Here is a 24,638-nt window from a genome sequence, read left to right on the forward strand (position 1 = left end):
TCTGACCCTTAGTGCTGCCGCCCTCGCCTTCAGCGTCTGACCCTTAGTGCTGCCGCCCTCGCCCTCAGTGTCTGACCCTTAGTGCTGCAGCCCTCAGCGTCTGACCCTTAGTGCTGCCGCCCTTGCCTTCAGTGTCTGACCCTTAGTGCTGCAGCCCTCGCCTTCACAATGTGACCCTTAGTGCTGCCGCCCTCGCCTTCAGCGTCTGACCCTTAGTGCTGCCGCCCTTGCCTTCAGCTTGTGACCTTAGTGCTGCCGCCCTTGCCTTCAGCGTCTGACCCTTAGTGCTGCCGCCCTCAGCGTCTGACCCTTAGTGCTGCTGCCCTCGCCTTCAGTGTCTGTCCCTTAGTGCTGCAGCCCTCACCTTCACAATATGACCCTTAGTGCTGCCGCCCTTGCCTTCAGCATCTGACCCTTAGTGCTCCACCCTCGCCTTCAGTGTCTGACCCTTAGTGCTGCCGCCCTCAGCGTCTGACCCTTAGTGCTGCAGCCCTCGCCCTCAGCGCTTGACCCTTAGTGCTGCCGCCCTCGCCCTAAGAGTCTGACCCTTAGTGCTGCCGCCCTCGCCTTCAGCGTCTGACCCTTAGTGCTGCCGCCCTCGCCTTCAGTGTCTGACCCTTAGTGCTGCCGCCCTCGCCTTCAGCGTCTGACCCTTAGTGCTGCCGCCCTCGCTCTCAGCGTCTGACCCTTAGTGCTGCCGCCCTCGCCTTCAGCGTCTGACCCTTAGTGCTGCCGCCCTCGCCCTCAGCGTCTGACCCTTAGTGCTGCTGCCCTTGCCTTCAGGGTGTGACCCTTAGGGCTGACGCCCTCGCCTTCAGCGTATGACCCTTAGTGCTGCCGCCCTCGCCTTCAGTGTCTGACCCTTAGTGCTGCCGCCCTCGCCTTCAGCGTGTGACCCTTAAGGCTGCTACCCTCGCCTTCAGCGTGTGACCCTTAGTGCTGCCGCCCTCAGCGTCTGACCCTTAGTGCTGCCGCCCTCGCCTTCAGTGTGTGACCCATAGTGCTGCCGCCCCCGCCTTCAGTGTGTGACCCTTAGTGCTGCCGCCCTCGCCTTCAGCGTCTGATCCTTAGTGCAGCCGCCCTTGCCTTCAGTGTCTGACCCTTAGTGCTGCAGCCCTCGCCTTCAGAATCTGACCCTTAGTGCTGCCGCCCTCGCCTTCAGCGTCTGACCCTTAGTGCTGCCGCCCTCGCCTTCAGCGTGTGACCCTTAGTGCTGCCGCCCTCTCCTTCAGCGTCTGACCCTTAGTGCTGCCGCCCTCGCCTTCAGCGTGTGACCCTTAGTGCTGCCGTCCTCTCCTTCAGCGTCTGACCCTTAGTGCTGCCGCCCTTGCCTTCAGTGTCTGACCCTTAGGCCGGCGTCACACTGGCGCTTTAAACGGCCGAGTGCAATGCGATAAAAAATCGCATTGCACTCGGACCAATGATAAGTTATGGGGCAGCTCCCAGCAGCCGACTTTTTGTCAGCCATTTTTCTCAGTCCGAGACAATCGCAGCATGCTGCAATTGTCTCGGACCGAGGAAAACTCTCGGCTCACTCGCACCCATATAAGCCTATGGGTGCGAGTGAGACAGCGCACACCACTCGGATATCATCCGAGTGATGTGCGTTATAAGCGGACTCCAGCAATGGAGGAGATGGAGAAATTCAATTCTCCGCCTCCTCCGCAGCTGTGCTCCGATCCTCCCTGTGCGAGAGAATCGGAGCACAGACGCATGAGACTCGGCTTCTGCTCTGCTGCGAGTAGGAGCCGAGTGTCATTAGCATATTGCATCCGATGCTCTCGCATCGGATGCAATACGCCAGTGTGACGCCGGCCTTAGTGCTGCCGCCCTCGCCCTCAACGTCTGACCCTTAGTGCTGCTGCCCTCGCCCTCAGTGTCTGACCCTTAGTGCTACCGCCCTCGCGTTCAGCATCTGACCCTTAGTGCTGCCGCCCTCGCCCTCAGCGTCTGACCCTTAGTGCTGCCGCCCTCGCCTTCAGTGTCTGACCCTTAGTGCTGCAGCCCTCACCTTCACAATGTGACCCTTAGTGCTGCCGCCCTCGCCTTCAGCGTCTGACCCTTAGTGCTGCCGCCCTTGCCTTCAGCTTGTGACCTTAGTGCTGCCGCCCTCGCCTTCAGCGTCTGACCCTTAGTGCTGCCGCCCTTGCCTTCAGTGTCTGACCCTTAGGCCGGCGTCACACTGGCGCTTTAAACGGCCGAGTGCAATGCGATAAAAAATCGCATTGCACTCGGACCAATGATAAGTTATGGGGCAGCTCCCAGCAGCCGACTTTTTGTCAGCCATTTTTCTCAGTCCGAGACAATCGCAGCATGCTGCAATTGTCTCGGACCGAGGAAAACTCTCGGCTCACTCGCACCCATATAAGCCTATGGGTGCGAGTGAGACCGCGCACACCACTCGGATATCATCCGAGTGATGTGCGTTATAAGCGGACTCCAGCAATGGAGGAGATGGAGAAATTCAATTCTCCGCCTCCTCCGCAGCTGTGCTCCGATCCTCCCTGTGCGAGAGAATCGGAGCACAGACGCATGAGACTCGGCTTCTGCTCTGCTGCGAGTAGGAGCCGAGTGTCATTAGCATATTGCATCCGATGCTCTCGCATCGGATGCAATACGCCAGTGTGACGCCGGCCTTAGTGCTGCCGCCCTCGCCCTCAACGTCTGACCCTTAGTGCTGCTGCCCTCGCCCTCAGTGTCTGACCCTTAGTGCTACCGCCCTCGCGTTCAGCATCTGACCCTTAGTGCTGCCGCCCTCGCCCTCAGCGTCTGACCCTTAGTGCTGCCGCCCTCGCCTTCAGTGTCTGACCCTTAGTGCTGCAGCCCTCACCTTCACAATGTGACCCTTAGTGCTGCCGCCCTCGCCTTCAGCGTCTGACCCTTAGTGCTGCCGCCCTTGCCTTCAGCTTGTGACCTTAGTGCTGCCGCCCTCGCCTTCAGCGTCTGACCCTTAGTGCTCCACCCTCGCCTTCAGTGTCTGACCCTTAGTGCTGCCGCCCTCAGCGTCTGACCCTTAGTGCTGCAGCCCTCGCCCTCAGCGCTTGACCCTTAGTGCTGCCGCCCTCGCCCAAAGAGTCTGACCCTTAGTGCTGCCGCCCTCGCCTTCATCGTCTGACCCTTAGTGCTGCCGCCCTCGCCTTCAGCGTCTGACCCTTAGTGCTGCCGCCCTCGCCTTCAGTGTCTGACCCTTAGTGCTGCCGCCCTCGCCTTCAGCGTCTGACCCTTAGTGCTGCCGCCCTCGCTCTCAGCGTCTGACCCTTAGTGCTGCCGCCCTCGCCTTCAGCGTCTGACCCTTAGTGCTGCTGCCCTTGCCTTCAGGGTGTGACCCTTAGGGCTGCCGCCCTCGCCCTCAGCGTCTGACCCTTAGTGCTGCTGCCCTTGCCTTCAGGGTGTGACCCTTAGGGCTGCCGCCCTCGCCTTCAGCGTATGACCCTTAGTGCTGCCGCCCTCGCCTTCAGTGTCTGACCCTTAGTGCTGCCGCCCTCGCCTTCAGCGTGTGACCCTTAAGGCTGCTACCCTCGCCTTCAGCGTGTGACCCTTAGTGCTGCCGCCCTCAGCGTCTGACCCTTAGTGCTGCCGCCCTCGCCTTCAGTGTGTGACCCATAGTGCTGCCGCCCTCGCCTTCAGTGTGTGACCCATAGTGCTGCCGCCCTCGCCTTCAGTGTCTGACCCTTAGTGCTGCCGCCCTCGCCTTCAGCGTCTGATCCTTAGTGCAGCCGCCCTTGCCTTCAGTGTCTGACCCTTAGTGCTGCAGCCCTCGCCTTCAGAATCTGACCCTTAGTGCTGCCGCCCTCGCCTTCAGCGTCTGACCCTTAGTGCTGCCGCCCTCGCCTTCAGCGTGTGACCCTTAGTGCTGCCGCCCTCTCCTTCAGCGTCTGACCCTTAGTGCTGCCGCCCTCGCCTTCAGCGTGTGACCCTTAGTGCTGCCGTCCTCTCCTTCAGCGTCTGACCCTTAGTGCTGCCGCCCTTGCCTTCAGTGTCTGACCCTTAGGCTGGCGTCACACTGGCGCTTTAAACGGCCGAGTGCAATGCGATAAAAAATCGCATTGCACTCGGACCAATGATAAGTTATGGGACAGCTCCCAGCAGCCGACTTTTTGTCAGCCATTTTTCTCAGTCCGAGACAATCGCAGCATGCTGCAATTGTCTCGGACCGAGGAAAACTCTCGGCTCACTCGCACCCATATAAGCCTATGGGTGCGAGTGAGACAGCGCACACCACTCGGATATCATCCGAGTGATGTGCGTTATAAGCGGACTCCAGCAATGGAGGAGATGGAGAAATTCAATTCTCCGCCTCCTCCGCAGCTGTGCTCCGATCCTCCCTGTGCGAGAGAATCGGAGCACAGACGCATGAGACTCGGCTTCTGCTCTGCTGCGAGTAGGAGCCGAGTGTCATTAGCATATTGCATCCGATGCTCTCGCATCGGATGCAATACGCCAGTGTGACGCCGGCCTTAGTGCTGCCGCCCTCGCCCTCAACGTCTGACCCTTAGTGCTGCAGCCCTCGCCCTCAACGTCTGACCCTTAGTGCTGCTGCCCTCGCCCTCAGTGTCTGACCCTTAGTGCTACCGCCCTCGCGTTCAGCATCTGACCCTTAGTGCTGCCGCCCTCGCCCTCAGCGTCTGACCCTTAGTGCTGCCGCCCTCGCCTTCAGTGTCTGACCCTTAGTGCTGCAGCCCTCACCTTCACAATGTGACCCTTAGTGCTGCCGCCCTCGCCTTCAGCGTCTGACCCTTAGTGCTGCCGCCCTTGCCTTCAGCTTGTGACCTTAGTGCTGCCGCCCTCGCCTTCAGCGTCTGACCCTTAGTGCTCCACCCTCGCCTTCAGTGTCTGACCCTTAGTGCTGCCGCCCTCAGCGTCTGACCCTTAGTGCTGCAGCCCTTGCCCTCAGCGCTTGACCCTTAGTGCTGCCGCCCTCGCCCTCAGCATCTGACCCTTAGTGCTGCCGCCCTCGCCTTCAGTGTCTGACCCTTAGTGCTGCCGCCCTCGCCTTCAGCGTCTGACCCTTAGTGCTGCCGCCCTCGCTCTCAGCGTCTGACCCTTAGTGCTGCCGCCCTCGCCTTCAGCGTCTGACCCTTAGTGCTGCCGCCCTCGCCCTCAGCGTCTGACCCTTAGTGCTGCTGCCCTTGCCTTCAGTGTCTGACCCTTAGTGCTGCCGCCCTCGCCTTCAGCGTCTGACCCTTAGTGCTGCTGCCCTTGCCTTCAGTGTCTGACCCTTAGTGCTGCCGCCCTCGCCTTCAGTGTCTGACCCTTAGTGCTGCCGCCCTCAGCGTCTGACCCTTAGTGCTGCTGCCCTTGCCTTCAGTGTCTGACCCTTAGTGCTGCAGCCCTCGCCTTCAGCGTCTGACCCTTAGTGCTGCAGCCCTCGCCTTCAGCGTCTGACCCTTAGTGTTAGTGCTGTAGCCTTCGCCTTCAGTGTGTGACATTGTGCTGGCGACAAGTGACATTTTCTCCTGTTCTTATTGCAGCGGCCGAGTAATCATGATGGATAAACAGAAGAGGGAGCCGGCACCACTGTCCTCAGCGGTCGGGAGAAGTAATGTGGTAAGTATGGGTCAGACATTAGGGTGGTCTGTTATCACAGAGGTGGTCTTCATTCAGACAACTTTGTCTATGTATAGTTCATTGTGAAAAAAAAGCAACCAAAAACTGAGCCTTACTCACCCTCCCGGGGTCCAGTGCTGAGTCTCCGCCGCTGCGCTGCTGTTTGTTGCTTGGCTTCATTGCTGACATCACTGGGCTCGCGGGCCGAGCTCACTGATTGGCTGCAGAGGTGGTGAAGTAACTCAGCGCGACACTCGGTTAGCACCTGAGCATGGTTGGATAAGACTTTATCACAGCACGTTTGCTCATCACTAGCAGTTATCCCTTCTTTTAAAGGGGTGATCCCGGACATTGGTTATTTTTCTCTCTAGTTGCTAGCTACCCGCCTGTTCTGTCCGGTGCTGATCTCTGCCAGCTCAGAGCTGTGATGGATCGCTCCTGTAGGCGATTCTCTAGCTTCCGGTGACGTTGATAGAGCAGCTGCTTTCTCTTATTCTCATCTCTGTTGATGGAACGTCACTGGTGATGTCATGCTGATTGACAGGCGTCTCCCTTCTGCCAAACTGCAGGGAGCTAGCTGTCAATCAGCATGACATTCCATCGTCGGAGTAGATTAGAACAGTTGTTTTCTTGACGCAAGGTCAAATGAAGCAGCGGAATCGCAGGCAGGAGCCATCTGTGACATCTTTACACTGAAAAAGATTGATAACAGGCAGGAAGTTAGCAATTACATGCCTGTGCATTTTTAGCCCCATAGGGACTGATAAGTAAAGTTTCAGATGACCCCTTTAAAGATAGCTATAACTTCTAAACTTGCTACAAACCTTTTAAAGGGATCCTGCTTTGATTCATGCTGCCCAAACCGTGAGCAGCAAGAATCAGCGCATGGCATGATTGCAGCCAGGTATATTTTTCTCTGAAATGCACAGAGCTTCAGAAAAAATCCGCTTGAATATTTTGGCCAGAGACTAGACTAGTCCATCCCCAGACAGCTTTTCCCAGTACTGCCAGAGGTGGTCGACGGGTCTCTCGCTATGGGAGAGCATTTTTACAGTGCTACTCCTAGTGATTATCTTTAAAGTATATCTTATTTGAAACACTGGAGGCTCTGATTCTTGCTACCCACTGTTTGGGCAGAATGAAAAGGGGTACATGTTCCCTTTAAATTCCTCATTAAATTCACATAAGCAGATGCTTGATGTAATACCTACTATCACTGAAGGGAATGAGTGGGATCTAAAAGTTAAATGATAGAGGTAAAAACAAACCAATAAGTTGGAAATTTCACTTCTATGAACATTCGGCGCTATAATTTTATACACAAACAGGGTGAATATATCGTTATCAATAGCATCGCTTGTCAATTATTGGTGTACGAGACAGACCCATGACAATACATTACCTCAAAATAAATCCTCTAAAGTGGGACCTTCGTGTATCTCCGGTTGATTCATTTATGAGTTAATCAGTTTGTTTATTATGTTATTTTTCACATTTTGAACATAGTGTATACTTTTTAGGTATGACCAATGTTTTTGTTTATTTGCATGTAGTGTACTTGTTTCTGTACTGACCACTGACATGCAATTACATTTCTCTTTCTTTGTATCTTGCATTAATTGCAAATAGTCTAGCGTAATAAATTATAAAATGCTTATATTATCCAACTAGCTCCTCTGAGAGCTGGCCACTGACATTTTACAAACATTCTCTATTGCTGTAGATATCCAGTATTTTCAGGCCATTGCACTTTACGTTTTAATTCTGTAGCGCAATTTAAGGTGATCTCCCCTTCTTGTTTGTTGTCAGTTATTTTAATATATTTTTCCTTTGATTCTTCACAGTTTAAAATTCCAAAGAAAAAAGCTGATGAATGGTGTGAAGAAGTCCAAGCGAGTTCACCTTTAACTAGACTCTGCAAACCTGAATTCAGAAATGTCACTGTCCGGAAGGTAAAGCGTCATGTCTGCAACTAATAGTGCTTCTTTTCAGAGGTGAAGAAAATGAATCTCTCATCTGTAGAAATAGGCAGGCTTGCTTCATGGTGGAGGATAGCTGTTTGTAGACCGCCCATTGATATAAATTGTCTGGCAGTCTACAATAACGTTGTAGAGCATCATGACAGCTGACTAGATAAAGTCATCTGCTGTATTTGTATTGCTGACATAAGAGTGTATATATATATATATACACACACACACACACACACACACACACACACACACACACACACACACACACACGTGTCAAACTGCATTCCTCGAGGACCTCAGACCATGCGTGTTTTCAAGATTTCCTTTGCATTACACAAGGTTCTGGAATCATTCTGTACAGGTGATTACCGTATATACTCGAGTATAAGCCGAGATTTTCAGCCCAAAGTTTTGGGCTGAAAGTGCCCCTCTCGGCTTATACTGGAGTCACGGTGGGCGGCGGGTGAGGGGGAGAGGGCGCTGAGGCATACTCACCTAGTCCCGGCAGTCCTGACGCTCCCTCTGCCCGTCACACGGTCTTCGGTGCTGCAGCTCTTCCCCTGTTCAGCGGTCACGTGGGACCGCTGATTAGAGAAATGAATATGCGGCTCCACCTCCCGTAGGGGTGGAGCCGCATATTCATTTCTCTAATCAGCGGTGCCGGTGACCGCTGATAGAGGAAGAGGCTGCGGCACCGAAGACCGTGTGACAGGCAGAGGGAGCGGGACGCCGGGAGCAGGTAAGTATGTAATATTCACCTGTCCACGTTCCACCCGCTGGGCGCCGCTCTGTCTTCGCGTCCTCTTGCACTGACTGTTCAGGTCAGAGGGCGCGATGATGCATATAGTGTGCGCGGCGCCCTCTGCCTGATCAGTCAGTGCGGAGAGACGCCGGGACGAGACGCTGGGGAGCTGCAAGCAGCGAGGTGAGTATAGCATGTTTTTTTTTATTGCAGCAGCAATGGCACAGCTTTATATGGCATAGCTATGGGGCAATAATGAACGGTGCAGAGCACTATATGGCACAGCTATGGGGCAATAATGAACGGCGCAGAGCACTATATGGCACAGCTATGGGACAATAAGGAACGGTGCAGAGCACTATATGGCACAGCTATGGGGCAATAATGAACGGTGCAGAGCACTATATGGCACAGCTATGGGGAAATAATGAACGGTGCAGAGCACTATATGGCACAGCTATGGGGCCATAATGAACAGTATGGAGCATCTATTTTTATTTTTGAAATTCACCGGTAGCTGCTGCATTTTCCACCCTAGGCTTATACTCGAGTCAATAAGTTTTCCCAGTTTTTTGTGGCAAAATTAGGGGGGTCGGCTTATAAACGAAAAGAAAATGGTTCCAGCTTCAGTAAAATCATGAAAATTTATTCCAACTTTTAAAATGGAGAAACAACTCCTGGGACAGCACCATAGCACATGCGAGGTAGGCTATGCGTTTCGACCGACACAGCGGTCTTTATCACAGCTGTGATAAAGACCGCTGTGTCGATCGAAAAGCATAGCCTACCTCGCATGTGCTATGGTGCTGTCCCAGGAGTTGTTTCTCCATTTTAAAAGTTGGAATAAATTTTCATGATTTTACTGAAGCTGGAACCATTTTCTTTTCGTTTATGGAATCCTACTGCGTCTTTTCAGGACGAAGTCCCGGGCTTCGGATTGTGTTTATATAATTACCTACACAAATGAGGGCTGTACCGAATTTTTGATACTAAGAGTACATATTAATGTTTAACCTTTATCCGTGTGTACCCACCTATTGTCACCAGTGGTGTTTTCATTCTTTTACCTTTTAGTTTACAAAGTCTTTAATAAGAATGTATATTTCTAAATGTTTTTACATTGGCCTTGTGTAAAAGGTTTTTTTTTTTTTTTTGCTTTATGGCCATAGACATAGAGGAGATTTAGATTGGTATAGCTATTTACAGGTCCTTCTCAAAAAATTAGCATATAGTGTTAAATTTCATTATTTACCATAATGTAATGATTACAATTAAACTTTCATATATTATAGATTCATTATCCACCAACTGAAATTTGTCAGGTCTTTTATTGTTTTAATACTGATGATTTTGGCATACAACTCCTGATAACCCAAAAAACCTGTCTCAATAAATTAGCATATCAAGAAAAGGTTCTCTAAACGACCTATTACCCTAATCTTCGGAATCAACTAATTAACTCTAAACACATGCAAAAGATACCTGAGGCTTTTATAAACTCCCTGCCTGGTTCATTACTCAAAACCCCCATCATGGGTAAGACTAGCGACCTGACAGATGTCAAGAAGGCCATCATTGACACCCTCAAGCAAGAGGGTAAGACCCAGAAAGAAATTTTTCAACAAATAGGCTGTTCCCAGAGTGCTGTATCAAGGCACCTCAATGGTAAGTCTGTTGGAAGGAAACAATGTGGCAGAAAACGCTGTACAACGAGAAGAGGAGACCGGACCCTGAGGAAGATTGTGGAGAAGGACCGATTCCAGACCTTGGGGAACCTGAGGAAGCAGTGGACTGAGTCTGGTGTGGAAACATCCAAAGCCACCGTGCACAGGCGTGTGCAGGAAATGGGCTACAGGTGCCGCATTCCCCAGGTAAAGCCACTTTTGAACCATAAACAGCGGCAGAGGCGCCTGACCTGGGCTACAGAGAAGCAGCACTGGACTGTTGCTAAGTGGTCCCAAGTACTTTTTTCTGATGAAAGCAAATTTTGCATGTCATTCGGAAATCAAGGTGCCAGAGTCTGGAGGAAGACTGGGGAGAAGGAAATGCCAAAATGCCTGAAGTCCAGTGTCAAGTACCCACAGTCAGTGATGGTGTGGGGTGCCATGTCAGCTGCTGGTGTTGGTCCACTGTGTTTCATCAAGGGCAGGGTCAATGCAGCTAGCTATCAGGAGATTTTGGAGCACTTCATGCTTCCATCGGCTGAAATGCTTTATGGAGATGAAGATTTCATTTTTCAGCACGACCTGGCACCTGCTCACAGTGCCAAAACCACTGGTAAATGGTTTACTGACCATGGTATTACTGTGCTCAATTGGCCTGCCAACTCTCCTGACCTGAACCCCATAGAGAATCTGTGGAATATTGTGAAGAGAAAGTTGAGAGACGCAAGACCCAACACTCTGGATGAGCTTAAGGCCACTATTGAAGCATCCTGGGCCTCCATAACATCTCAGCAGTGTCACAGGCTGATTGCCTCCATGCCACGCCGCATTGAAGCAGTCATTTCTGCCAAAGGATTCCCGACCAAGTATTGAGTGCATAACTGAACATTATTATTTGTTGTTTTTTTTGTTTGTTATTAAAAAACACTTTTATTTGATTGGATGGGTGAAATATGCTAATTTATTGAGACAGGTTTTTTGGGTTATCAGGAGTTGTATGCCAAAATCATCAGTATTAAAACAATAAAAGACCTGACAAATTTCAGTTGGTGGATAATAAATCTATAATATATGAAAGTTTAATTGTAATCATTACATTATGGTAAATAATGAAATTTAACACTATATGCTAATTTTTTGAGAAGGACCTGTATATATAGTGTTAGATTTTATTCCAACACCCCAAATAAGGGACAATAATAATAATAATAATAATAATAATCTTTATTTATATAGCGCCAACATATTCCGCAGCGCTTTACAGTTTAACAGTTTCAAACACAAAAGTCATAAGTAACAACGTTAACAATACAATAATTAAAGCAAAATAAGACGACCCTGCTCGTGAGAGCTTACAATCTACAAGACAACACACTGATTATACAGGATAGACATTGTACAGCAGTTTTTGAATTGTCCTTTGCTATCTTAATATGATATCAACTTTTATTTTTCAGAGACCGAGCTCATCTTATGAAACATATAATGTGCCACGGAATATAGGGACCCACACATATTTTACTTCCGCTGGTTCTTGCAGGTCTAAGAGGTAATTTTTATTTCAAATATTTTCCAAAAAATACAAAATGTAAAAGAAACAGCCTGCTTGTATTTTTTGCTTTAAGATTGTGTCTTAATGTTATGCAGACTTGTACCACATTTATATATGCTCCCTAATCTCCCAGAAATCTTATTGTCCATACTCTTTAGTAACGGTAAATGGTACATTGGCAATGTTTTCTTTAGTGTTACATTGCTGCACCTTTTATTTTGTTTGTTATACATCATGTTTAGGGAAGAGTGGACCCTTGGAAGTTTGGGTTTCTTCTGAACTTTAGGTCGGGTACCAGAACTTAACCTGAACTTGACCCCATATACTGTATGTCAATGGGTACCTGAACTTTGGTGCTGTAAAATGGTCGCATTAAGAGCTTAGTGGGTTGCAATATGGAGATAAGAGCAGCACAGTTGTCCTGTAAACAAATGTGGATGGGGAAATTATTTTAAATAACAGAATAAAAAATATAAATCTTAAACTTGAACCAGGCGGCAGGAGTCCAAGTGGAGGAGTGGAGCAATGCCTTGCATATGTAGTTTACTTTACTTCTTAATAAATAAATGTAAAAAATAAAGACGTTGGGTCCCTCCTATTTTTAATAGCCAGCCAAAGGAAAGCAGCCAGCTATGACCTGGTTTTATTATAATACTGGGAAAGGGCCAATATCCATGGACTTTCTCAGCCTATTAACCCTTTTACGCCGCAGACCTTTTTCGTTTTTGTTTTTCGCTCTCCTCCTTCCCAGAGCCATAACTTTTTTATTTTTCCGTCAATATGGCCATGTGAGGGCTTGTTTTTTGCGAGACGAGTTGTACTTTTGAATGATACCATTGGTTTTAGCATATCGTGTACTAGAAAAAGAAAAAAATAAATTCCACGTGTGGTGAAATTGTAAAAAAGTGCATTCCCACACTTGTTTTTTGTTTTGGCTTTTTTAGTAGGTTCACTAGTGCTTAAACTGACCTACCATTATTATTCTCCAGGTCATTACAAGTTCATAGACACCAAACATGTCTAGGTTATTTTTTATCTAAGGGGTGAAAAAAAAATTCCAAACTCCTGAAAAAAAAAAAAAATTCCGCAATTTTCTGATACCCATAGCTTTTCCATTTTTCGGGATCTCGGGTCGGGTGAGGGCTTATTTTTTGCTCTCTGAGCTGGCGTTTTTATTGATGCCATTTTGGTGCAGATACGTTCTTTTGATCACCCATTATTGCATTTTAATGCAATGTCGCAGCGACCAAAAAAATGTAACCCTGGCGTTTTGAATTTTTTTCTGGCTACGCCATTTAGCGATCAGGTTAATCCTTATTTTTATTGGTAGAACGGGTGAGTCTGAACGCGGCGATACCAAATATGTGTAGGTTAGTTTTATAATATATATACATATATATACACAGTTAGGTCCATATATATTTGGACAGAGACAACATTTTTCTAATTTTGGTTATAGACATTACCACAACGAATTTTAAACAAAATACCCTGTTTCCCCGAAAGTAGGACCCCCCCGAAAGTAAGACAGGGTGGGGGTTTCGGGGGGGTCCTCCAATGTAAGGCCTCCCCCGAATGTAAGGCAGGGTTGGGGGGGCCGCTGTGAAATGTAAGGCCCTTACCTTTGGGCCGCCGCTGTCCCCCATTGGGTCCCCAGGCTCCAGAGGTGTCCTCAGATGCAGCTGGGCGGGTCCAGTGCTCATGGGGTTAACTCGCCGTGTTAACCCCGCAATCCGCCCAGCTCAACAGCTCATTGGCCGCCCCTGCTCCCCACGTCACCGCCGGCCCCCGGCTCGAGCGCTGATTGGCCAATCAGCTCGAGTGCTGATTGGCCCAGCAGCTCGAGCTGTAATTGGCCGCCCCAGCCCCACGTCACCGCTGTTTCCCTGCTGATTGGCACAGCGTTCCCTGCAGCACAGGCCTTCCGCACCCACAGCCGCACCGCAGAGGAAAACGTCCAGCATTTAAAAACCAAGTAGGGAAACATGTACTGTATAGGGTTTGGGGCTGTGTGCAGTGGGATACGGCACTGTTATGGGGTATGGGGCTGTGTGCAGTGGGATACGGCACTGTTATGGTATGCAGGCAGAGGGTATACGGCAATTACCGTACAGTACCGTACCGTAGTGTGTACGGTAGTAACAAGATATTCTTGATACGCTACATTTGTTTTATTCTACTGTTTGGTGATGACCGACTCTTCAGCATGTTAATAAATGTTGATTTATTGGTTAAAAAGAAATTGTCATTTTTTTTTCGGCTAATGTAAGACCTCCCCCGAAAGTAAGACAGGGTGGGACTTTTTGGGGTAAAATTAATGTAAGACAGGGTCTTACTTTCGGGGAAACACGGTAATTCAGATGCAGTTGAAGTTCAGACTTTCAGCTTTCATTTGAGGGTATCCACATTAAAATTGGATGAAGGGTTTAGGAGTTTCAGCTCCTTAACATGTGCCACCCTGTTTTTAAAGGGGCCAAAAGTAATTGGACAATTGACTCCAAGGCTATTTCATGGACAGGTGTGGGCAATCCCTTCGTTATGTCATTCTCAATTAAGCAGATAAATGGCCTGGAGTTGATTTGAGGTATGGTGCTTGCATTTGGAAGGTTTTGCTGTGAAGTAAACATGCGGTCAAAGGAGCTCTCCATGCAGGTGAAACAAGCCATCCTTAAGGCTGCGAAAACAGAAAAAACCCATCTGAGAAATTGCTACAATATTAGGAGTGGCAAAATCTACAGTTTGGTACATCCTGGGAAAGAAAGAAAGCAGTGGTGAACTCATCAATGCAAAAAGACCTGGGCGCCCACGGAAGACAACAGTGGTGGATGATCGCAGAATAATCTCCATGGTGAAGAGAAACCCTTTCACAACAGCCAACCAAGTGAACAACACTCTCCAGGAGGTAGGCGTATCAATATCCAAATCTACCATAAAGAGAAGACTGCATGAAAGTAAATACAGAGGGTTCACTGCATGGTGCAAGCCATTCATAAGCATCAAGAATAAAAAGGCTAGACTGGACTTTGCTAAAAAACATCTAAAAAAGCCAGCACAGTTCTGGAAGAACATTCTTTGGACAGATGAAACCAAGATCAACCTCTACCAGAATGATGGAAAGAGAAAAGTATGGTGAAGGTGTGATACAGCTCATGATCCAAAGCATACCACATCATCTGTAAAATACGGGGGAGGCAGTGTGATGGCTTGGGCATGCATGGCTGCCAGTGGCTCTGGGTCACTAGTGTTTATTGATGATGTGACACAGGACAGAAGCAGCCAAATTAATTCTGAGGTATTCAGAGCCATACTGTGTGCTCAGATCCGCCAAATGCAGCCAAACTGATTGGTCGTCATTTCATACTACAGATGGACAATGACCCAAAACATAAAGCCAAAGCAACCCAGGAGTTTATTAAAGCAAAGAAGTGGAATATTCTTGAATGGCCAAGTCAGTCACCTGATCTCAACGAAATTTAGCATGCATTTCACTTGTTAAAAACTAAACTTCAGACAGAAAGTCCCACAAACAAACAGCAACTGAAAACCACCACATTGAAGGCCTGGCCGAGCATCAAAAAGGCGGAAACACAGTGTCTGGTGATGTCCATGATTTCAAGACTTCAGGCAGTCATTGCCAACAAAGGGTTTTCAACCCAAGTACTAAAAATGAACATTTTATTTAAAATTATTGAATCTGTCCAATTACTTTTGGTCCCTTTAAAAACAGGGTGGCACATGTTAAGGAGCTGAAACTCCTAAACCCTTCATCCAATTTTAATGTGGATACCCTCAAATGAAAGCTGAAAGTCTGAACTTCAACTGCATCTGAATTGCTTTGTTTAAAATTCATTGTGGTAATATCTATAACCAAAATTAGAAAAATGTTGTCTCTGTCCAAATATATATGGACCTAACTGCATGTATGTGTGTGTGTGTATATATATATATATATATATATATATATATATATATATATATATATATATATATATATATATATATTATATATTTTTTTTTTTTACTTTGAATGGGGCGAAGGGGGGTGATTTAAACTTTTTTATATTTAAAAAAAAAATTATATATTTTTTTAAAACATTTTTTTTTCGCCATGCTTTAATAGCCTCCATAGGAGGCTAGAAGCTGGCATAGCCTGATTGGCTCTGCTACATAGAAGCGATGCTCAGATCGCTCCTGATGTAGCTGAATTCCTGCATTGCTATGAGCACCGACCACAGGGTGGTGCTCACAGCAATCCGGCATCAACAATCATAGAGGTCTCAAGGGGACTTCTGGTTGTCATGCTGACACATCGCTGACCCTCGTCACGTAATTGGATAGCCGGAAGCGCTAGTTAAATGCCGCTGTCAGCGTTTGACAGCGGCACTTAACTTGTTATTTGTGGCGGGTGGATCACGATTCCACCCACCGCTATTGCGGTCGCATGTCAGGTGTACAAAACAGCTGACATGTCGCTGCTTTGAAGTAGGCTCAGCGCCGGAGCCCACATCAAAGGGGGAAACATGACATGCGCTGTACTAGTACGGCGCATGTCGTGAAAGGGTTAATATCAGATCACAGCTGTCTGCTTTGCGTTAGCTGGTCGCTAATAATAGAAGGGACCCCACATAAATTTTTGTTGTAGTCCCTCTAAAAAAAGCCACACAGGAAAACAAGTTTATTTGAATAAAGACTTTCCCCCACACATTTCCCTGGTTTACCCGTTTATTATTAAAAAATAATCCCAGCAGCTTTGGCATTCATTGTGATTCCCATGACATCCAGCGATTTTCTCTTAGAACCCGTGGAGTGTCATTCTCGCATCATTCTGGTATGTATGCTCCTTTATACACCTGAAAACGTGCTAAAGGGAACCAACATATGCACTGCAATATAAAATCGACTTGTACGTACATTCCATTTCTTTTTAGCTTTCTTTGTGTTGTTCAGGTTTCAAAAGATGCATAGCTGTTAAAAGATGCAACTTGACCAACCATCTGGCACATTCCGCTTGGAAGCCACTCACTATTTCTCAATACAGGTTTAAAACCTCAAAACATACCCAAAAAGATGCTTCAGATCGAAAGATGACAACATGTCCTGAAGCGTCTTCCTCTTGAAAAAGCAGCCGATTTTGCACACGTCTTAATCAGATTATGTGCCCATACTTTTAAACAGTGTTTTGAGAAGGATTCTGGTGGGTATATTCTCCAGAAACACAATGTGTACATAGCCTAAAGGCTTGTCCGGCAGTCCAAAATCTAGAAGCTACCTTGTGCAGCATTGATGGGATTTCTACTTTTTGATTCATTTGTTTACCTGGTTTGTACCACCCCCTGCCGCTTAGGCTTCTTTCACACTTGTGTCGGTACGGGTCCGTCACTAAGCGTCGGGCCGACGTACCGACGCACGTTGTGAAATTTGTGCACGACGTGGGCAGCGGATGCAGTTTTTCAATACATTCTTTGCCCATTCTGAAGTGCGGGGAGGAGGAGGCGGAGTTCCGGCCGCGCATGCGCGGTAGAAAATGACGGACGCGACGTACAAAAAAACGTTCCCTTGAAAGTTTTTTTCGTGCCGACGGTCCGTCAAAACACGACAGATCCATTGCACGACGGACGCGACGTGTGGCCATCCGTCGCAGTCTGTCGCTAATACAAGTCTATGGGCAAAAAACGCATCCTGCGGGCACATTTGCAGGATCCGTTTTTTTCCCAAAACGACGGATGCCAAACGACGCAAGTGTGAAAGAAGCCTTATGCATTCCTATTCTGGTAGATGTGTACACAAACAGATGAGTCGGGATCAGCTGAAGGAGCTGCCAGTCATGTGAACTAAAGGCCTGACACCTATGTATCTCACATGCTGCCTGCATATATAAAGCTAGTTAGTCTTTCCATTGTACCTGCTACATCGGTTGGCAGTGCAACAGTCTTCTGGTCTTGGGAAATACCTTGTTAAGGCTGTGTGCACACGTAGCAGATTTTTCGCATTTTTTTCGCGGTTTTTCGCTATAAAAACGTGAAAAAAAAGCTCACATTAAGCATCCTATTTAATAGAATGCAATCCGCATTTTTTGTGCACATGCTGCATTTTATTCCTGAGCGGATTCGCATTCCAGAAAAAAACGCAGCATGTTCATTAAATTTGTGGAATCGCGGGGATTCCGCACACCTAGGAATGCATTGATCTGCTTACTTCCCGCATGGGGCTAATAAAAAATTATTTTAACATCTGAAATGTTGGCCAGCTGAAATGTATATTTAGTAAATGCACTCACTACTTAGTCGGGGCTCCTTTGACATCAATTACTGCATCAATGCGGTGTGGCATGGAGGCGATCAACACAAGTTGCTGAGCTGTTATGGAAGCCCAGGTTGCTTTGATAGCAGCCTTCAGCTCGTCTGCAGTGTTGGGTCTGGTGTCTCTCATCTTCCTCTTGACAATACCCCATAGATTCTCTATGGGGTTAAGGTCAGGCGGATCTGCTGGCCAATCAAGCACAGTGATACTGTTGTTTTTAAACCAGGTATTGGTACTTTTTTCAGATTCCCTTTTAACTATTTTAATTAAAAAAAGCATCCTGAGGGTCTTTATAGTACAAGATAAACTTGCAAGAAAAGAATCTGGAACAATTAAAAAGCATGTCAACAAAACCATTACATAAAAGAATGCAAAAATGGTTTTGATTTCCGTTTGTGGCTCACTGATCCAAGATACAGCAAGTCTGTTATTAGGTGTGCCCTCCTAATATATAATGTTATATTTTTACCTTGAGGTCTAGGAATTAAGACTAAATACTGGTAATAACTGTGGCTTTTTATCTTTTTTAGGACATGTATATATGTTATGTTTCTCCTTCGCCTCATTGGGGGACACAGACCGTGGGTGTATGCTGCTGCCACTAGGAGGCTGACACTAAGGCTACTTTCACACTAGCGTCGTTTGGCCTCAGTCGCAATGCGTCATTTTACAGAAAAAACGCATCCTGCAAAGTTGCAGGATGCGTTTTTTCTCCATAGGCTTGTATTAGCGACGCATTGCGACACATTGCCACACGTCGCAATTGTCGTGCGACGGTTGCGTTGGACCGTCGGTACCAAAAAACGTTGCTTGTAACGTTTTTTGGTGCGTCGTGTCCGTCATTTCCGACCGCACATGCGCGGCCGGAACTCCGCCCCCTCCTCCCCGCAACTCACAATGGGGCAGCGGATACGTTGTAATAATGCATCCGCTGCCACCGTTGTGCAGCGTTGAGACAGGATGCGTCGGTACGTCGGCCCAAAGCACTGCGACGGGCCGACGCTAGTGTGAAAGTAGCCTAAGTGATACAAAGAAAGTGATCTCCTCCTCTGCAGCATACACCCTCCTGCTGGCTCTCAGCTAACCAGTTATTGCTTAGTGTTTGTAGGAGGCACATGGGTCTGTTTTCAGATAAAAAATAGTTTTATTTTTTTTAGGAGAGGAGAATGATGGGGAAAAAACAATTCCAATTGTTGTTGGGGGTCACATTTATGTATAGGATGTGAGGTTAAATGATTTGGAAACTTTGTTCCGTTAGTGACAAGGCAATACCATTGTTTTAGCTACTTTTAGAAAGTAAAATTGTGTTAGTTTTATAGTTCATGTCTTGACAATACCAATATAAGGCTATTTTCTCACGTTGCATGTTTGCTGCTTGTTATGCAAATTTTAAGCTGTTTTTTTTTACACTATCAGCAAAGTCTGAGATTTCATAAGTCTCACGCACACATATTGGTTTTATTTTCCTGACTGATTTGGAAAACTGCTGCGTTTTTGAAAACTGCAACATGTCATGTTTCTGCGTATTTGCAGTGTTTTCTCACCCATAGGAAACAAAGGCTAAGTGCAAAAACACAGCAAAAAACGCAGGTACCAATCAGTTTTTGCTGCATTTTTGAACAAAAACCTAAGAAAGTTAAATCAGGATTTTTTTTTGAAGGGGGGGAGGGGAGACACTCAACTGTATCAACATGCAAAAATGCAGCAAGAAAAATGCAGCAAAACCTGCTTTTTGGAAGCAGCTTAAACACAGCTTAAGCCCTTTCCGACATTGGGCGTAATAGTATACCCATGCCGGACTTCCCCTGTTTGGTGTGGGCTTCGGGACTGAGCCTGCACCTTTCTGAGCACATGACAGCTGATCTATGCATCTGACATTTGCCCGCCACAGTCGCAGGTGGGATCATGACCCACCTGGAGCTGTTAACTAGTTTAATGCCGCTGTCAGTCTCTGACAGCAACACTTAGCGCTGCTTACCAGAAATGCGTCACTAATCCTGCCCATTGGTGACTTGTTCGCAGGTCACCAATGAGTCAGCATGACAACCAGAGGTCTTCAGCAGTCCTCAATGGTTGTCATTGCCAGATTGCTATGAGCGCCACCCCATGTAACGAGAAAAAAATTCAAAATGCCAGAATTACACTGCTACATTGCAATAACGGGTGATCTTATCTACACCAAAATGTATTCAATAAAAATGTCAGCTCGGTACACAAAAGATAAGCCCTCACCCAACCCGAGATCATGAAAAATGGAGACGCTACAGGTATCGGAAAATGGTGCCATTTTTTTTTTTATACCTCTTAAATAAAAAAGAACGTATACATGTTTGGTGTCTGTGAGCTTGTAATGACCTGGAGAATCACAATGACAGGTCAGTTTTAGCATTTTGTGAACATGGTAAAAAAAACAAAAAAAAAAAACAAGTGTGGAATTTCACCGCACTTGGAAATTTTTTTCCTGTTTTCCAGTACACTATATGGTAAAAGCAATGGTGTCCTTCAAAAGTGCTACTTGTCCCACAAAAAACAAGCCCTCACATGGCCAAATATAAAAGTTATGGCTCTGGGAAGAAGGAGAGCAAAAAAACAAATTCAAAAACTGAAATACCCCTGGTTAAGGGGTTAAAATTTGCATCTAAAAAACCTCTCAACTTGTGAACTTAAGGCCCCGTCACACATAGCGACGCTGCAGCGATACCGACAACGATCCGGATCGCTGCAGCGTCGCTGTTTGGTCGCTGGAGAGCTGTCACACAGACCGCTCTCCAGCGACCAACGATCCCGAGGTCCCAGGTAACCAGGGTAAACATCGGGTAACTAAGCGCAGGGTCGCGCTTAGTAACCCGATGTTTACCCTGGTTACCATCGTTAAAGTAAAAAAAAAACAAACACTACATACTTACCTATCGCTGTCTGTCCTCGGCGCTGTGCTTCTCTGGTCTGGCTGTGAGCACAGTGGCCAGAAAGCAGAGCGGTGACGTCACTGCTCTGCTTTCCGGCTGCCCGGCGCTCACAGCCAGACCAGAGAAGCTGAGCGCCGAGGACAGACAGCGATAGGTAAGTATGTAGTGTTTGTTTTTTTTTACTTTTAGGATGGTAACCAGGGTAAACATCGGGTTACTAAGCGCGGCCCTGCGCTTAGTTACCCGATGTTTACCCTGGTTACCAGCGAAGACATCGCTGAATCGGCGTCACACACGCCGATTCAGCGATGTCAGCGGGACCTCAACGATCAAAAAATGGCCCAGGCCATTCCGACACGACCAGCGATCTCACAGCAGGGGCCTGATCGCTGGTACGTGTCACACATAGCGAGATCGCTACTGAGATCTCTGTTGCGTCACAAAACTCAGCGATCTCGCTAGCGATCTCGCTGTGTGTGACGGGGGCTTAAGCCTAAATATATTTTGTTACATTAAAGCATTTTTATTGGAGGGGGAAAAGCATGTCTGCAGGGAATGCTGTGATATAATACATTCTAAACCAGTATACCAGAAAATATTTTGTTGCAAATTGTACCTTCAGCGTTTCAAACTCTTAGGGCATGTGCACACGTTGCGGATTTTGCTGCGGATCCGCAGCGTTTCCGCAGCTGCGGATCCACAGCAGTTTCCCATGAGTTTACAGTATAATGTAAACCTATGGGAAACGAAATCCGCAGTGCACATGCTGCGGAAAAAAACGCGCGTAAACGCAGCTTTTTATTTTTCGCAGCATGTCAATTCTTTGTGCGGTATCCGCAGCGTTTTTACATCTGCTCCAATAGAAAACTGCAGATGTAAATCCGCAATAGAAAACGCGAAAAATCCGCAGAGGAGCTTTCTATGTGTGCACATACCTTTCAGCTGAAGCCAGCCTTGCATTTGAGACCATTTCATATACAACAGTTCTCAAACTCACCAAGCAGTCTCTCCCTTCATATAAAGGAGAGATACAATAGTAGATAAGTTCTGGTAAGAGAATCCGGTTAATTTATTCTTTTCCAGTCTTGTGAACCAATATTCTGAATGGTTATTTGATTTTCATTAAATTCAAAAGTTTAGTTTTGTTTTTTTAATGGGAAATTTCTGACATATGCCACTGTAAACTACACAGTAGCGTTCATCCTCGTACAGCAGGCAATATTTCCAGTATATATCTTTTTGATGTACCTAAAACATTAGTTGTTAAAGGGTACCAGTCATGTCCCCGACACTATTACCCTGCACTTACAGAATTAATTTGGTTCCAATGCTGTCTGTCTGCCTTACGGAAAGCACGGTTACCAGAAAAAATGAACTTTGTCTCCTGGGAGCTGTCTGGTTTCACAGTCATAGGAGTGACCGGAATGGCTTCAGTACATTCAGTTGTGTGAAAAAGTGTTTGCCCCCTTCCTGATTGTCTATTCTTTTGCATGTTTGTCGCACTTAAATGTTTCAGATCACCAAACAAATTTAAATATTAGGCAAAGATAATACAAGTAAACACAAAATTCAGTTTTTAAATGAAGGCCTTTATTATTAAGGGAAAAAGAAATCGAAACCTTACAGGGCCCTGTGTGAAAAAGTGATCGTTCCCTAAACCTAATAACTTGTTGGGCTACTCTTAGCAGCCACAACTACAATCAAACGTTTGCAGTAACTGGCAATGAGTATTTTGCAATGCTCTGGAGGAATCTTGGCCACTCATCTTTGCAGAATTGTTCTAATTCAGCCACATTGGATAATGAATCGCCTTTTTAAGGTCCTGCCACAGCATCTCAATCGGATTAAGGTCAGGACTTTGACTAGGCTACTCCAAAGTCTTAATTTTCTTTTCACCAGGATGGTCCCTCATGACAGCACGACAGGAGGTAGTCCTACTCGTTCTCTAGGGACAGGAAACGCACAAGAGGTTAAAAGTGCCTTTCATCTCACCCTCAGTGTTTTTCCTGTCCTTAGCAGGGCACAGGAAGAGAAACACAGGAGCGCAAAGAAACTTACCTGAGCTCAGTGGGATCGAAGTGGACTGATCTCTTCCCTTTCAGCTGTCAAGAGGCTCCGAGGCTGATACTTCACTGGGCCGGGGTCCTCAGCCTGTCGGTGGAGCATGACGGAGCTCCCAACATTGCCGCTTCCCTCTCTGGAGGGCTTTTGGAGCCACGTTGCTGCTGGCCGCTGAACCTCCGGCATGGAGCGCGGTTCCGGTTTAAAGAGACACTTCCGATCGGGGTGGTGCAGCGTGCGTTCCAGCCAGGAACACAAGGAAAGGCTATGGGGGTAATATGAAGGTCACCTGGACAAAGTAAGACCCTACAAAAGGGGTACTAACAGAGTGGTGTGGTGTGCACAGTCTGAGGCATGAATGTTAATCCTGCATACTCACAAGCACCAGCCGAGCAGTCCTTGTCCATTGTAAGTAAAACCCCATAGCGTCCTCTTTGATTTATTTCATGGTGTACCACTTTAGTTTAACCCCATAGTGACGGAGCCAAATTTTTGAAATCTGACCAGTGTCAATTTATGTGGTAATAACTCTGGAATCCTTCAACAAATCCCTGTGATTTTGAGATTGTTTTTTCGTGACACATTATACTTTATGTATTGGTAAATTTAGGTCAATATGTTTTGTGTTTATTTATAAAAAATATCAGAAATTTGAGAAAAATGTTAAAAAATTAGCAATTTTCAAGCTTGGAATGATTATCCCTTTAATCCAGATAGTCATACCACAGCAAAACATTAATAAATAACATTTCCCACATTCTGCTTTACATCAGCACTATTTGTAATATGTTATTTTACTTTGTTAGCATTTTAGGGGGGTTAAAAATGTAGCAGCAATTTTTCATTTTTTCAAGAAAATTTACAAAATTAATTTTTTTAGTGACCTATTCATGTTTAAAGTGCCTGTAGTGGACCCATATATTGGGAAACCCCCAAAAGTTATACCATTTTAAAAACAGCACGCCCTGACATATTGAAAATGGCTGTCAGGTAGTTTATTAACCCTTCAGGTGCTTTTCAGGAATTAATGCAAAGTGGCATGACAGAAATGAAAATGTGTATTTTTACCACCTAAATGCCACTAACTTCTGAACAGGTTACAACAGCCGTCAGACTCGAAGGCCAGAATTTGGTTGTGAATTGCCAATCGCAAACATCAGGACCACACAATCATGATCTCTGGGGGCCGATGGGCAGAAATAGGTAGCCCCCACACTCTGTTAACCATTTATAATGATGTTGTCACTATTGACAGCAGCATCTAAGGGGTTAAACAGATTTGGATGTTGTCATCGCTGATCATGGCTGATGCAGCACGTTGTCAGCTAAAGTGTACAGCCGACAGCTGCTGGATTGTCACCTGTATGGGGAGGCTATTCTCTTATATCTCTTATATCTCAGGTCAGTTAAAAGACGTATTGCCTGTCATTAAGGGATTAAAGAGCACAAATTTCCCATCTTTTAAATAGGACAGAGGGACTCCCTTAGGATCAGATTCCTCTTCCCGGAAAGGACCTAAAAAATGCCAGACATGCAATATGAAACTCGCATAATCATAAAAAGCAGTTATGTACAGAGTGTATTGCGAAGTTCCTGAAGGACAAGCGTTCTTCCTATCAGATATGCAGGCCATGATTAGGAAAAGGTCCAGAGCACCGTCGCCAATCTCGTACCTCCACAGCCATCCCAGCGTACCTCACGTCATAAGAGAGACAGATGGGAGATGGAGGAATCCTTAGAGGAGGCATACCCATACTCAAACTATTCAGAGGAGGACGTTGAAGGGGAGCAAGAAAGTATTCCCCAAATGCCTTCTGACGAGAGGAAAAAGTATTTTTTCTCATCTGAAAATACGGATGATCTGTTGAGGGCTGTAAGAGCTACCATTAAGGT

At 46.7% G+C, this 24,638-nt stretch overlaps 1 protein-coding gene across 3 annotated transcripts in view; it reads left to right on the forward strand.

The window, feature by feature from the left end:
* The window catches only part of SENP7 (SUMO specific peptidase 7), a 177,379-nt gene that overhangs the window by 2,592 nt on the left and 150,149 nt on the right, over positions 1-24,638 (forward strand). For all 3 annotated transcript variants that reach the window (XM_069757698.1, XM_069757699.1, XM_069757700.1), the window contains exons 2-4: positions 5,472-5,547; positions 7,392-7,499; positions 11,384-11,475. In XM_069757698.1, the coding sequence (XP_069613799.1) occupies positions 5,485-5,547; positions 7,392-7,499; positions 11,384-11,475 (263 nt within the window). In that variant the 5' untranslated portion in view covers positions 5,472-5,484. The remainder of the gene's footprint in view (positions 1-5,471; positions 5,548-7,391; positions 7,500-11,383; positions 11,476-24,638) is intronic.

This window comes from Ranitomeya imitator, chromosome 3 (assembly GCF_032444005.1).
Source record: "Ranitomeya imitator isolate aRanImi1 chromosome 3, aRanImi1.pri, whole genome shotgun sequence".
Lineage (NCBI taxonomy): Eukaryota > Metazoa > Chordata > Amphibia > Anura > Dendrobatidae > Ranitomeya > Ranitomeya imitator.